The sequence below is a fragment of the Fukomys damarensis genome, unplaced genomic scaffold (genome assembly GCF_012274545.1).
Source record: "Fukomys damarensis isolate Sample0158 unplaced genomic scaffold, DMR_v1.0_HiC HiC_scaffold_20, whole genome shotgun sequence".
Taxonomy (NCBI): Eukaryota; Metazoa; Chordata; class Mammalia; order Rodentia; family Bathyergidae; genus Fukomys; species Fukomys damarensis.
The window spans coordinates 33,953,676-33,969,541 of NW_022900932.1; the positions used below are offsets into that span (position 1 = coordinate 33,953,676).

At 33.5% G+C, this 15,866-nt stretch overlaps 1 protein-coding gene across 10 annotated transcripts in view; it reads left to right on the plus strand.

The window, feature by feature from the left end:
• The window catches only part of Pcdh15 (protocadherin related 15), an 802,311-nt gene that overhangs the window by 671,399 nt on the left and 115,046 nt on the right, over positions 1 to 15,866 (plus strand). For all 10 annotated transcript variants that reach the window (XM_033766616.1, XM_033766617.1, XM_033766618.1 and 7 more), the window contains 2 exons: positions 11,818 to 11,927; positions 14,072 to 14,212. In XM_033766616.1, coding sequence (XP_033622507.1) covers positions 11,818 to 11,927; positions 14,072 to 14,212 — 251 coding nt within the window. The remainder of the gene's footprint in view (positions 1 to 11,817; positions 11,928 to 14,071; positions 14,213 to 15,866) is intronic.

Consider the following 15,866-nt stretch of genomic DNA (forward strand, 5'->3'; position numbering starts at 1 on the left):
GAATTCAAATATGTCAAAATAAATTACATTTGTCTCTTTGTAGAAAGGCAATAGAGCCAGATTGAATCCCAGTGAAATTTTATAGCATCTATTTACAAACACATTTATATCCCAAGCTGCTTGGCATTTAAAATAATTAGAAGCTTTATGCAACATGTATAACATTTACTTTTATTGTTGCTTCTTGAACTCAATAATAAAAGTATATTTTAAATGGTAAAATAATTTTTTCCTCTATATACTGTAAAAACTGGGTCTAACATTTGAATACTGCATATTGTTATTTTAATATGTTCATATTTGGATGATTCAGACATGTTAAAATGTATTGAATTTGAAGATATTTATTGTAATCTATATTTTCAGAAACAATTTAAGTTTTAAAAAAATATGAATTTATGTCTTCCTAATGAAAATCATGGTGTAATTCTTTTGCATATAACTATGAAGTCATTCATTTTTGTTCTGGTTGACACTTTTTCTGTAAAGTTTGATTTTAAACAATAGGTTTGGAGTTATTTTGATAAACATTCTTCTTACTCAAATGCTGCTGTTTGTGGAACATCCATGCGATATTATATTCAAGAATATAACAAAGTGAAATGTCGTGTTGATATAGGAGATGAAACAGGACCTCCAAATGATGCAGGGAAATATAATTTCCAACATGTTAGATGTCTGATATGCTAAGTTCATGTTCTCTAAAATCAAAGAATGAATTCTAGGAACAATGGAGGTTAAGAGTAGGAAATATTTATTGAGAGGATAGCTCCTGAGAGTAAGGAAGAGTCCTGAATTGGGAGATGAAGAATCCACTTCACTGGGAAATTTTATACAGCAAAAACCATGTGGATACAATATGGGCTAAAGATGTGATCAACAAATGAGATTACACATGATCCATTGGGGGAACAAGTTGTGTAATTGTGTATAAAAAAAGCAAAGACTTTCTACGAAGTGATGGCCACCCACTGGGGTTGTTATGTGTTTCACCTTTGTCCTAACTCTCTGTAGGACCCAGCCCTATCTGACTTCCTATAATATTTTTTAAATTTTTTTACAGTACCAGGAATCAAACTCAGGACCTTGCACTTGTGAGACAGGTGTGGTGCCTATTTTTACTTAATTTAGCTTTCTATAATAATGTCATGACATAAAACAGCACGAAGAATTATTACTACTAAGGATAAAAAGTAGTCTAGATAGCCTACATGCTGTGTGATTCTGTTATGTCCAGGGCTGAACAGCTTGTCATGCCATGTCACCCCATACTACTGCTCTGCTGAAAATGCAGCTTCCAGAGATTCTAAATCTAGCACCAATAAAGAACTAAAAAAGGCAATGCTTAGTATAGTAAAAGAAGGTATATTTAGGGTAAAAAAAGATGGGAAAGAAAGGGAATACACAGCTACCAGGAGGTGGTAGGGGGTATTGGAGCTGCAAGCCCAGAAGCTCTTATCTCTGGCTCCTTTTATTGGGTACTAGTATCTTTCCTGTCCCCCTGGTAGGCACTTGTCCATATCTGATCTTTCCTTTTGAATACCACTGATCCTAAACTACATATGCTTGCCTGTATTTCTTTTGGCCATTTGGTTTCTTTCTGTCGCTTTGTAAAGAATAAGTGAAGAGGCAGGGCTTATAGGAAGGCACCATACTTAATGATTAAGTAAAGGGGACATGTGTAATGTGTGTATCTAGTGTAATAGCCTACTCATGTTAAAGTGAGAACATAAATACACCTGTGTGTGTGTGTGTGTGTGTGTGTGTGTGTGTGTGTGTTGCTTACATATTAAGAGTCCTTAGTTGTCTCTTATCTCCCTTGCATTCTGTCAGGTGGTTGAAGGGAGTTGGCTTTTCCTACTCTTTTATGTCCCTGACTTTCTCAGTGTCTAAATAGTAAATTTTTACAGTAATTGTGCTACCTGGAGTTCCTGTAGCTTTTCTCTCCATTCTTTGTCTTTCTAATTGCCTAACTGCAGAGTCTGCTTGTGAAGACAGAAACTTCCTTTAGTAGCTATGGCAGAAACTGTTCTTAGTAAGTTTCCCTATTGATCTCAAGCTCAATGAGGCCTTTGTCCTATCTTTTCCCTAACTACAGAGTCCCTTCTGCCTACAATCTAGATATATGATTTTCTGGAAAAGGCAAGCACATAGAAACAATGAACAGAACAGTGACTGCAAGTTTTCAAAACTAGGATATCGGAGGGTCACTGTGAAGCAGGTTCACTAATAACCAATTTCAAGGGACCATGGGTTGATGTTCATTTTATGGAGGATAGCAAAGGTTATTCCTAAGCCAGCCAGGAAGAAGGACAGGAGTTCAAGGAATTTCTGCTACTACATCCTGGGCTGCAGTGTTAGCAGGGCTTGAGAAAGGTGAAACAGAATACTCATATGCAAATTACAGGCAGTGTGCTTTTTTTTGGTACCCGAACTCAGAACTTTGCACTTGCAAAGCAGGGGGCAGAACCTCTTAGCTAAATCCTTGGCCCCATGCAGCATGCTTTTTAAAAGCCATTCTATCAGGTTGGGTGGGACATATCATTGCAGTTTCAATTTACTTTTCCCTGATGCCTACCTTATGATAGTTTTCATATAGTTACAAAGAACCCACTTGTCAACAAAAACAGGCTCTTTGTTGTGAGAAAAAAGAAAAGCTTATTCCAGTTAACAGGGACTGCTAAAAATGAGGTTTTAGTAGCTAGCTGGGAAAAGCTGAGTTTATCCCATCTGGGTGTGGATGGGCTAAAAATGGGATGGAGGCAGTGGCAGCTAGCTGGGAGAGATTTCATCCCTGAGAGGATGGGCTAATACTAGAGGAGAAAGATATTAGCAATGAATGGGCATTACATAGTTATTGAAGGGGGCTAAGGAATCTGGGTGACATATTTATGACTTAGCTGCCCAAGGAAGGTCTGGACAGATATGGATAAAATTACTGAGCTTTTCTGCGCCAGGGGGTTGTAAGCCATATTTTTTAGTCCATTTGCCTCACTTACTGGGAAGCTGTTGGTATTCGCTAAAAGTGGCCTGTTTATTTTTTCCTATCGATTTAGTGCAGGCCTGACACATATACCATTTGTATATTTCATTTAGGAATTATCTGAATATCTATTGAAATCTTTTGTCAATTTCTGTCATGTTATTAAGTCGAAGAGATATGAAATCTGATAAAAATATTGTCGTTAATTTTTTTAAATTATTACAAAAAAAGAACCTTGCTATTAGTCCCCCTCAAAATATTCCTCCTTGCTTCGAACACATTTATCTCATTGTTCTTGCATTTCTAAAGCATTTCTCAAAAGCCTCTCTTGTGAATGTGTTCAGTGGTGTTACTGTGGCTACTTCCATGTCCTGAAGCATTTAGTTTTAATGATTCTTTGGACTTTAAGGAAGTGTCAGAAGCCACATAGTGCTAGATCCAGCCGGTAGGGTGTATGAAGACACACTGTGATATTTTTATTCGACAGAAATTGCTGTATTTGATGAGCATGGTCTGATCAAAATATATGCAGAATATTTAAATTAAGAATTTTTATTACAGTAAAAGACAGCTTCCTATTAATCCTCAAAATATTCCCCCTTGCTTCGCACTTATTCCCTCATTTTTGTTTTGTTTTATTTGTTTTTGTTTTTGTTTTTGTTTTTGTTTTTGTTTTTTTTGGTACCTGGGATCAAACTTGGGTCCTTGTGCTTGTGAGGCAGGTGTCAGAAACCCTGAGGTAAATCCCTGGCCCACAAGTTAGTTTAGTTTTGTTTTGTTTTGTATTTTAATTTAAACATTCACTCTATGTGTGGATCACCCTTGTCTCTCTACTCCATGTTCACTGCAATATAGTAGACTAGATATCCAATCAACCTAATTGTTAATCTGTGGAAAAGTGCAGGAAAAATGTCAGACAAACAGTGGAATTCTCTTCATCCCTAAAGAAGGGAATACTTCCATTTTCATAAACAAGGATAAAACTGGAAGACATTATGCTAAGTGAAATAAGCCAGGCACAGAAAGACCACTCATGATCTTATATAAACAGAGTAGAATAATGCTTACCAGGAGCTCAGTGATGAAAGAGAATTGAGGAGATTTTAACCAAAGAATACAAAATTTCTCTGAGTAAGAATAAATTCAAGAGAACAATTGTACAACATGGGGGATATAGTAAAAATGTTACAAGAAATAATATTGGCAATGAAATATGAAATATATCTCAATCAGCTAGCTGTATGATACACTGAGTTCTTATTCTCTAGAAATCAAAGAATGAGTCCTAGGAACAAAGGAGCTTAAGACTAGGAAGATATTTATCAATAGGAAAGCTCCTGAGGGGCAGCAGGGGGACCTAGGGTAGCCCCAGAAAACCCCGCTTTCGAGATAAGGTGAAACCCACATGAGTACAAGGTAGCCCACGGCCATGAACATCCAGTAACATTAGAAGTATAGTCACTTAGGTAACAGTGATCCGATTGAGAAATGTGTCATGTAACAAGTGTAGAACAAAAAAAGAACAAAGATTCTCCTAGGAAGTGTTGGGTCCAGAGGTCTGTGGTCACCCACCAGGGCAGTCGATGTCTACCTAAACTTCATTAGACCCAGTGTTCGTTCTTTGAGGAATTAGGTAGTTCTGGTCATCTTGTATTTATCTTGAGCCTGGTTTTTAGCTGACATGTTTCCGGTGTAGCTGTGGTGTGCTGCACATTTGTCCTGACCCTCTTGAGGACCTAGCCCTATCTGACTGCCTATATTTCTACCTAGTTCATGTATCTACAATAAAGATACTTCATAATGTATTTCAAATGGCTAAAGTAGATTTCCACAGTTCTCACAAATATGTGAGATAATGTGTATGTTTAGAGACTTGATTTTGCCTCTTCACAGTGTACATTTCAAAATATACTCTACATCATAAATACATATAATTTTACTTCTTAATTAATAAGACACTCAGAAATATTTCACAGGTCATCAAGTTTTTCAGTAATGCAGACATGCTATTAAAGTATATTTATTTTAAAGTATGTTAAAATATAAACAAATATATGTCTATTGATTAAAAAACAGCTGATTCACAGGGAAAATTTAGTCAAGTTAAATGTAAATAGTAATTCTACTAAGCTAATACAATTTAAAATTAGGATCTATTATACTGTGTTTTATAATAAAATTATCATTTAGGATGATAAAAATTGAAATGATTTTATAACTTTTGTGAAAACCTCTGAAGTCCTTTTAAAATGCCCAATAAATTATTGCCTTTGGGGAATAAAAAGAAACAAGTCCTTCCCTTTGGAACATTTGAAGACTTATAGACATCAAACTCAATTTAGATTATTCCTTGTGAAAGAGCTTTTGATGAAGGCGCTTTATAAAATCCATTATTAAAATATGAAACAATTAGTCTCTCTAGTGTTCAGGGTCTTTGTCTCCCAAAGAGATAGTCATTTCCTTTAGCATGCTCTGGATAATAGGCTGATCTAATTGGTATAGTGACTTTGGCTGTTTCCATTATTTTTATTATGTTTTATTTAATGTTTAAATAGAAGAAAAATGAAATATTTGTTTTACAAAATCTTGTTATTCAAATCATATATATAAATAAGCCTTGTCTATTTCAAGTCCTTTTATTTTAAAAGTACTTTTTGTCATTTATGTCCCCAGTAGATTTAGCTTTGAAAAATGGCTTTCTCAAATTTCAGATACTTGTGAGCTCTGTTTTAGTCAGGTGTTAAAAAGTTAAATTGAAAAAGGGCAGTGTATTAAAAATGGATGAATCACAGGTACATGAATTTACAATGAAATATTTAAATTAAAACATTCTGAGAACTCCTTTATTTGGCCACAATTTATTACTTCTAAAATGAAGCCATAGATTTTGATTGTACTCAAGAGAAAGAAAGAAAAAAGTCACATTCTATTTTTCACAAGATGGTGGAACATGAAAATATGTCAGAAAATGTGTTTATCTGAAAAAGTTACAAACTGCCAGTCCCTAAATTAAATGAAATCTAATGATGCTTTAAAAAAATTTCATTGGTTGTCAAAATTTAAAATTTCATAGAGAACTTCACATAAAACCTTGTACTTTTTTGTCAGTTGAACAATCACACTGCACTTGGATTATTACATAGTACTTACACGTTGTCCAGTTCTTTATTCCCATTCCTATCTGTGTTTATTTATACCAAGCCCACCTGATTCAATTTTCTTATGATTTTATTTTTTCTATCCATTTGATTTGCTGCTCCTGATTTACATCAACCCCTTCATTATGCATTCAACTTATATGTGACTCTGTACAGAGTATGCAGTTTGCCCAGTAACATAATTTATAATTTCCAAGGCATAAAGCGAATATAAATAAGTCCTGTCTAGAAAGAATTAAGGTTTGGTAATCTAATGTTCATTATCATAAAGGTTCATTTAGTTCTAGCCAGGAGAAAATTGCATTTTTATAGTATGTTTTGATGCTGGTAGAAAAAGTATTCTGGGACAATTAAGAGAAGAGTTAATGAATACATTTTTTGTTTGTCTAGAAGTAAATTCCTTTGAAACATTCAGTAACAAATATAGTTTGAAATTATTTTGGGGATATGTGTGTACCTTTACATGATATACTGTGGTTCTTATTTTTCCCCATTTTCCTTCCCTCCCTTCAAGCCATTAACTCCTCCCTATTTACAAAGACTTTGTTTCTGCTTTTTCCTTTCCTCATATTTATTCCACTCCCCTTTTCTTGTCCCCTCGCCCTCCAACCTCCCCTTCCTTTCTCCTTCCCCTTTGGATATTTTCTTGCTATTTCATATTATCTATTATACATGTTAATCCTCATTCACACTTTTGGTTTCTCACACAACAGAAACTATTTGGTATTTCCATGTACGTCCTATTTATTTCACTTAAGAGTATGGCCTCATTGTGCATCCATTTAGCTATAAATGTCTCTAGTTTCCAACTTTTTGGATGAGTAATCCCTTGCTACTGGGTAGGAAGGACCAAGATGGTGAAAATGGCCATTCTTTCAAAATTGCTGTATAGATTCTGTTAAATCCCAATTGAAATTCCAATAGCATATTTCACAGAACTTGAGAAAGCAATCCAAACATTTATTTGGAACAAGAAGAGAACTAAAACAGCAAAAGCAATTCTAGGCATCAAAGACAAGGTAAGGACTATCGCAGGCCCAAATTTGAAGCTATACTACAAAGCCACTGTGATAAAAACAGCATGGTAATGGCAAAGAAACACACCTGAGGATAAGTGAAACAGATAAGATGCAGTAACAACTCTAGACATACTCAGCCACCTCATCTTTGACAAAGGAGCCAAACACACTCACTGGAAAAAAGGTAACCTCTTTAATAAATGGCGATGGAAAAAATGAATTATAACTTTCCAAAGATTAGAACTAGACCTGTATTTATTACCACGCACTAAATAAAACAGAAATGGATCAAAGATCTACATATTAAAACAGAAATACTAAACCAGCTGGAAGAGAAGTTAGGTAGAACTCTTGAAGATATTGGCATAGGAAAAGACTTTAAGAACAAAACATCAGTCGCATGTGAACTAGCACAAAGAATCAACTGAGATCTCATCTTACTAAAAAGCTTCTGTACAGCAAGATAAACCAACAGATTGAAGAGAAAACCCACGATGTGGGAAAAAACTTTTACTAGATGTTCCTCAAACAAAGGTCTACTATTTAGAGTATATAAACAACTTGCAAAAAATCAGATCTCCCAAAAGTAATGAGCCAATTCAAAAATGGGAATAATAAATTGATATTTCTCAGACAAAGAAATAGAAACAGCCAATAAACCTGTGAAAAAATGTTCAACATCACTTGTCATCTGAGTCGAATGAAAACGACGCTGAGATTCCACCTCACTCCAGGAAGAATGGCTGCTACCAAGAAATCAACCAATAATAAATGATAGTGGGGCTGTGGGGAGAAAGGAACCCTTCTCCACTGTTGTTGGGAGTGTAGACTGCTGCAACCACTGTGAAATCACTACGGAGATACTTCAAAATCTAGGATTAGTGGTCCCATTTGATTCAGCTATTCTCCTGCTGTGTATGTTCCCTCAAGAATTGAAAGAATCACACCACAAAGATATGCACACCCACGTTTATAGTGGCACAGTCTGTAATAGCTAAAGCTCAGAAACAGGCTGCTTGCCCATAATTGGTGATTGGATAAAGAAAATGTGGTTCTTTTATAAAATGGAGTTAAATTTCTTCTTAAACCATGGCAGTTGAATTTTCCCATATTAATTATTGCCTATTCTAATTGTGCAGAGTACTTAGTAAAATTTCACCAAAATGTTATTTAAAAAACAAAACAAAACAAAATATATATATATATCTATATATAGATATATATTATTTGTTTGTTTTGTTTATGAGATGGGTTTCACTGTGTCATTCAGGCTTGCCTTGAACTCACACGGATCCTCCTGACTTATTCACCTGAATTGTGCTATTACAGGCATGTACTACCATACCTGGCTTTTAAAAATATATATAAAGCATTTTCCTAATGTTAAATCTAAAGGTATATTAGTTGCAGCGTTCATACATTATTAAGAGGAAGGGAAGAAACAGATTAGTTGTGGAAATAATAAAAGCTAGATTATATAACAAAATAGATGAAGAACTTAATGTTTATTTCCTACAAAAAGAAAATCAGTTTTTAAAGGTTATCTCAGATTAAAACATGTTTGTCTTAGTTTCTTTCCTTGTGCCTGAGACAAAATACTGACACTCACAAATTAAAGGAGGAAAGGTGTATTTTTGCTTACAGTCTGTAGAGATTTCCTTTTATAGTTGGCTGGCTCCAAGGCAGGGCAGCATGGCAGAGGAGAAAGAGCTCATGGCATATTGATGGCAAGTGGAGAGAAGTAAAGAGATAAATGCTGCCAGCCTTTACCTCTCCAATTGCATCTGGCTACAAACTCATCAATGGGCTGATCTACTGATAAACATAACACCCCCGTGTTCCAGTCATTTCCCCAAAGCCCCACCTATAAGCACATGAGGCCTTGGGGCAAATCAAAACATAAACTACACCAATACTTTTGTTTTCTTTGTGGTACTTGGGATGTCTTGTACTGAGAGACATTCCAATATATTTAATATATACTGATATACAAGGTATGATTGAAAACTACAGTGAATGTTTAAATTTTAAAAAACTATGGTAAAGGCACATGGCCTTTAACCGCCCCCAAGGAAATACCCCCCCCACTTACTTTGAACACACTATGGAATTATTCTCGCCACTTTATGAAGCAATTCTAGAGGTTCACTTCTAGGAGTATCTTTAATTGCACTGTTGTAGCTGCCTTAGTGTCCTAAATTAATTTAAAACATTTACCATTCATGGCCATGTTGAGTGTGGCTAAGAGTTGGAAGTCTCACACTTACAGATCCGGTGAATAACATGGATGAGCAGACACTAACGCTCCTGCAAGCCCGCCTTTCCTCTGGATGGCGTTTGGCGGCAGCAGCATTCCTTGTGTTTATTATAACACTTCATAAATTAGCTCACAGAAGGAGGACTTCATGAGCTGATTCAGAACATGGCAAGAACAGTGGGGTAAATGTGTCCACCCAGTTTAAGGTGGGCTAACAGTGATTTGTCTTACCATAATAAATTTCTCATTTAAGTATTCACCATGTCTTTAATACACCTTATTATCTAAAGCAATAATTGGACGTCATAAAAAAAGGAAAAAAATTGAAGGACAGTAAAATTAGTAGAAACTATGTAAATCACTAATATAAAAATCCATTTTATACTTTTAAAATTACACAGATCACCTATTGTTCTTTACCAACAAATAGTTACTCAACAAGCAATGAATATATAGAGGTACATACTGAAGCATGTTTAGAGTAGATTTACATTTAATTAACAGTCAGTTGTGCACAAGGGCTAAGCAATTTGGACAAGTGTTTATAAGTTTTCATATATAATTAATTTTCTAAACTATTTTCTGAGTTCAGAATATGTTACACAAGGCTTTTACAGAAGGCTTGAGGAAAGCAAAACATAATTACACAATGTAATCTATATTAGAATAACTCAAAGGATGGAGAGAGATGAAGGATCATATGACAAAAATTAAGTGTTGAAGGGAAAGTACCATGTAGAAAAATATGCAGATTTCTTATGAGTTCTTTAATTTCTTACAAGAGAGACCAGAGAGAAAGTTCACAGATATCATTTGGGTTATCTTAAATGGAATAGAAAAAGATACAAAAAATGTTACTAGGATCTTGTATCTTATATTGTTCTAAATTTATTTCAGATGGATGACATAATTACCTATGAATTATAAAAAAGATCACGACATAAATTTATGAAGATACATTTGATAGCCCACCTATTCAAAACAATGTAAAATGAAAGTATAATTTAGAAAATAAAATAACACAATGTTGAAATGCATTTTTGAAATCAGATAGATATATATAGATATCAGTACTATGTAAAATGAAGTAAGTGGGTTGAAAGGTAATGTGATTTTTAATGAAATTAATGAAAATACTTTTGATACATTTAGAGCTTTATACTGACAGGAATAAAGACTAGAAAATATTATATTATGTCCATTTACTTGAATATTCTTAAGAAAAGAACCTAAGAGCAATGCTTTATTCTAGCAAGTTGAGTTACAAATTGTATCTTCTACTCATTTCAATCCAAAAGATACAATGGAGAACAATGAAAAGAATTTTGTATATAATGTGGCAGATGATAGAGTAATACTATGTTCCACTTTAATTAAAAATACTGTGGATGGTAAGGCATTCTAACCAAGACTACTTACTTAATTACTTACACAATTTTGAACATGGTTTGTTAGAAATGAAATTTATGTATGGAATTTAAATGAAATTTAAGTGTGGAATTTCCTTGAAAGCCCCAGACATTTGTATTGTGCAAATACACATACACACGTAAGTCCTATGTAATTCTATTATTTAGTTCAGATGTTTATAAATATACACACATAATACATATATACATATCACTACACATCTGTTAGAATGACCAAAGGTAAGAACACGAACAACACCAAATATTGGCAAGAATAATGAACAACAGAGTCTGGCAATCGTGATTTTTAGAATTTACCCAAAGGAGTTGAGAATTCATGGTCACACAGAAAACTAAGTAGGAATATTTATAGTAGCATTATTAAAAATTTCAAAACTCAGATGCAACATAGGTATCTTTCTTTATGAAAATAAATGGTGGTATATACAGACAATGCTGATCTACATAAAACCAATTAGGTGTCAAGTCATGAATGACATAGAGAAAATTTCTGTGTCTATTACTAAGGGAAACAAGGCAATTTGAGAAGGCAACTTACTATATGATTCAAATATGTGAGACTATGGAAAAGGAAAAACTTTGAACACAGTAAAAAGATAGATGATTTTTCAGTGACTGGATGGGATCAGGGATTCATCAATGGAGTACACAAAAATTTTAAGGCAGTGAAATATTTTGTTTCAGAATATAATGGTGAACACCTGATATCTGTCCAGACTTCTTCAATGTTCAAACCCAAAAGTGAATTCTAATGTAAACCATAGAAATGAGATGATTATGGCATGTCGAGGTAGTTTTACTCATTGTCACAGGTGTACCACTGTAATAGGATGTCATTATCGGAGGAAGTTATGATTATGTGGAAGCAGAAAACATATGAAAAATCTCTTATCTTCCTAATCTTTGTCTGAACTAAATGTTTGCTTTAAAATAGCCTTAAAATAATTAAATCATCTTCTCTAAACCACAGACCTCCTCCAGTAAGCGAACTTGCAGCCAGAGGGACCATGGTTGGTGTAATTTCTGCTGCAGCTATCAATCAGAGTGTTGTATATTCCATTGTTTCAGGAAATGAAGAAGGTGAGTAGATTTTCACTGTAAATAAACTCAGAATAAGATTGATCTTAAATTTAATTATATATCTTGTTTTTTTCCTAATGAAGTTGATTACAATTAAATGTAATTGGTAATTTGGTTAATAATCTAGATATATTAGCTAAAACTGTTTCTTTCCCTTAAGAAATACTAAATATCTAAATATAGATTACACCTTTACATATTAGTGACATTATAGTAATATTTCTTTAAAATGAATGCATGATATTTTAAGCATTTGATAATAACTATTACCTAGAATAATCTCCCCCTACTCCATAATTCATCACTAATCTTGACTTCAGGTCATACTGTAATCCTCAAAACAGTTTTGGATCATATATAATATGAATGCTCAAAGAACTACACCTGTATGTGTGTTACATAGTATGACTGCTAAACATTCAACTTTAGTCATAAAGCCAAAAATCATAACTAAAAAAGTAATTGGTGTTTTATTTATCCACCACTTGTTAGCCTCTGGTATTAGTTCATAATTCAGTATCACCAATTCTTTGTTTCACACAGTTTCTATTTATTAGTTGTCCATTATTTTCAATTTTGTTAGCCTAAATAACCTTGCATATTATAAGCAGTAAATAAGTAATCAATATAAATTTAATGAATTAATACTAAATATTAATAAGGAATGTTAATACTGATCTACAGTTTGCAAGGAAATTACAAAAGCCTTTCTCAAACGTAATAATGACCACCAACACTAGAAATAATTGTGCCTGTAGCAGATTCTCAACATTTTATTTACCACATTATTTCTCTTCTTTTTTCTGTTATACTGATATGCCTCCTACAAAAGTGTAACTGAACTTTCTCTTCCCTTGAAAGTCCAAAATCTGACTGCAACAATTTTTCTCTATGATTTCATCAGTTCTTTTCTTTGAAGATAGAACTGTGGATTTATTTACTATCATGTCCCCCCATAGTGATTATCGTACCTTAAATTCCTTTATTAAATCAATCAAGAGATATTTATTAACCTTCTATTACATATTAATTTTTATAACAGCAGCTAGGGTAGAACAATGCACAAAATAGATCCCTATGCTCTTAAAATTTAGCAGTCCAATAATAGAAGATAGATAATAACAGTGATTAAGCAAATATATACTATTTTAGATGGTGATAAATAACATGGAGAAAAGTAAGTGAAGAAAGTTGTTGAGCTGGGGATTTAGCTCAGAGGTTCGGTGGCCTGCCTTTCAAGTGCAAGGACCTGAGTACAATCCCTGGTACCAAAAAAAAAAAAAAAGAAAAGTTGTGAAGATGTAAGAGTTGGGATATTATTAACTTGATGAATATGTCCTTCTTTTTGTATATAATCATATATATTCATTTGATATAAGCATATAGAATACATATTTGTTATACAATCTCGAAGTATAAAAATATAATGAATTTATATTACATATTATAAATATTATATGATGAATTTACATTGCAAATATATACAAATTATCATCATAGAGTATGTATTTGATGCAAACTGTCTTCAATTATAAATGTATACTATATATTTGTATTTTTCTGCATGATAAATGTATGGCTATACATAACACATGTTGAAAAGAGATATACATATATACATATTTTATATACATATTATAAAAATAGAGATCAGAACAAAATATTTAGGATATTTGTATTATAAATCATTTCTATCAGATAAGCTCATTTAAAATTACCAGTTTTTTTCTCTAGCATGTTCTTAGCATGCCATTAAATCTGCAGAATATGCATTAAATCAGAATATGTATAACCCAGTAAAATCTTGAAATAGTTCTTTAAGTAAAATTAAATGAGACCTCATCGTGATAGAAGACAGTGTGTACATGTTGTAACCAGAATATTGCAAAATGCTCCCCAAATATAATGGCCATAGAAGTACTGATACTGAAGGAAAATCTCAAAACAGTAACTACACTTTCAAAGCTACATTTAGAGAAATGCTGTTGTTGATAACTTGAAGGAATCATACCATTATCTTAGCACTTTTGTATATCACAGTTATGTGCAGTTTTTTAGTATTTGTGAAGCTATAATGACTAGTAAAGGGAATGTTTCCTTTACAATGTGAGGAAAATAACAAGGTATTACATTTTAAATTCTAGATAAGTTTGGAATCAATAATATCACAGGTGTTATCTATGTGAATGCCCCATTGGATTATGAGACAAGGACAAGCTATCTACTTCGAGTCCAGGCAGATTCCCTGGAAGTGGTCCTCGCCAATCTCCGAGTTCCTTCAAAAAGTGAGTTATGTTATGTGAGAATTTCACAAGATTTTTATGGTGTTTTTGCTGATTTTTTTAAGTGAAGTATATATGTGTAAAATAAAGTTCTCTGTGGAGAGCACAATGAGATTGTTAATAGTGATATTTATTCATATTGACGGTTGCTGTGCAGTAATATGTGGTGTGATTTCATGCTCATAAAATGTAAAGACAGTAACACATTTTTTGCAAACTATGTGTACTATGGTGTTAAAATGCCATCATTGTTTGTGCATGTAAAATAGTAAAACATTTTTAATCTCACTGTGAGACCCTGGATTAGCATTGGAATATATACTTTAATGGATATATGACCCCCTAGATATTATGTGAATGGCAGGGTTTTTTGTACTTAACTGTTTTCTTACAGCAGAAGAAAAACTTTTAAAATTAGCTACAAAAATAAGTAATTGAAATTTATATGTAATACCATGTTTAATTCTCACATATTTTATAAAAGAAAACTATTACCTCATTTTACAAAGACAAGGAAGAATAGTTTCACTAGTATTTAAAAAATGACAGTCTGTAAAGGAAGAATGGAAGATTAAACCAATATTTAATGTTTCTTGTCATTATGTTTTACCCACACAGAAAAGGAAGTGAAAGTGAAATTGTGAAAGAGCCTGACATAGATTTTTAAGAGATGCTACCAATAATGGAGTAAATGCTATTCGTTTGTGTTCATTGAGCTCATACTCTTTTCCACTAAAATCATCCAAACTTTTATTACTTTGGCATTCCTTTAAAATCTAAAAGATCTAAGAAAAACCTTACTAACTTAACTGTCCATAGAATGGAGGCAGATTGTAAATGGAAAACAGTATCTCAGACATTCACCCCATGCTTTGAACAATCCTTGGACATCTTATCATAACACGTGAGTAGTCAGCACCTTTAAAAGAAAGTACAGGAGGGCCGGGGATTTAGCTCAGTGGTTCGGTGGCCTGCCTTGCAAGCACAAGGACCCGAGTTCAATCCCTGGTACAAAAAAAAAAAAAGAAGAGAAAGTACAGGAACAAAGAAGAGACAATGAGAACATTAACAACAGAGGGCAGAAAAAAAAAGCGTTACAGAATTTTTTGTACCAGTTCATGAATTGATGATAATGAAAATAAATACATTTAAAAAAATTCATTGCAAACTCTACTTCATGGAACTAGTACAGAAGGCTGCATAGTTGCTTGTGGAGATACGAACGAGTCATTTGTAAAACTATAGAATGCTCAAAAAACAAACTAGATGGTTGTTTCCAATTTAGTGCATGGCGAAAGATAAGGGTCTAATTTTAATCTGTGACAGGTTGATATCCAGTTTTTCCAACACCATTTATTAAAGAGGCTATCTTTCCTCCACTGAGGATGGTGAGCTCCTTTGTCGAAGATGAGGTAGCTGAGTACATCTGCATTTGTTTTTGTGTCTTCCAGTCTGTTCCATTGATCCTCAGGCCTATTTCTTTGCCAGTACCATGCTGTTTTTATCACAGTGGCTTTGTAGTATAGTTTCAAATTGGGAATTGTTACACCTGGTGCCATGTGACTGTTGCCTATAATGGCTTTTGCTATTCTAGGTCTCTTGTGGTTCCAAATGAATTTTTGGATTCTTTTTTCTAGTTCTGTGAAATATAGTGTTG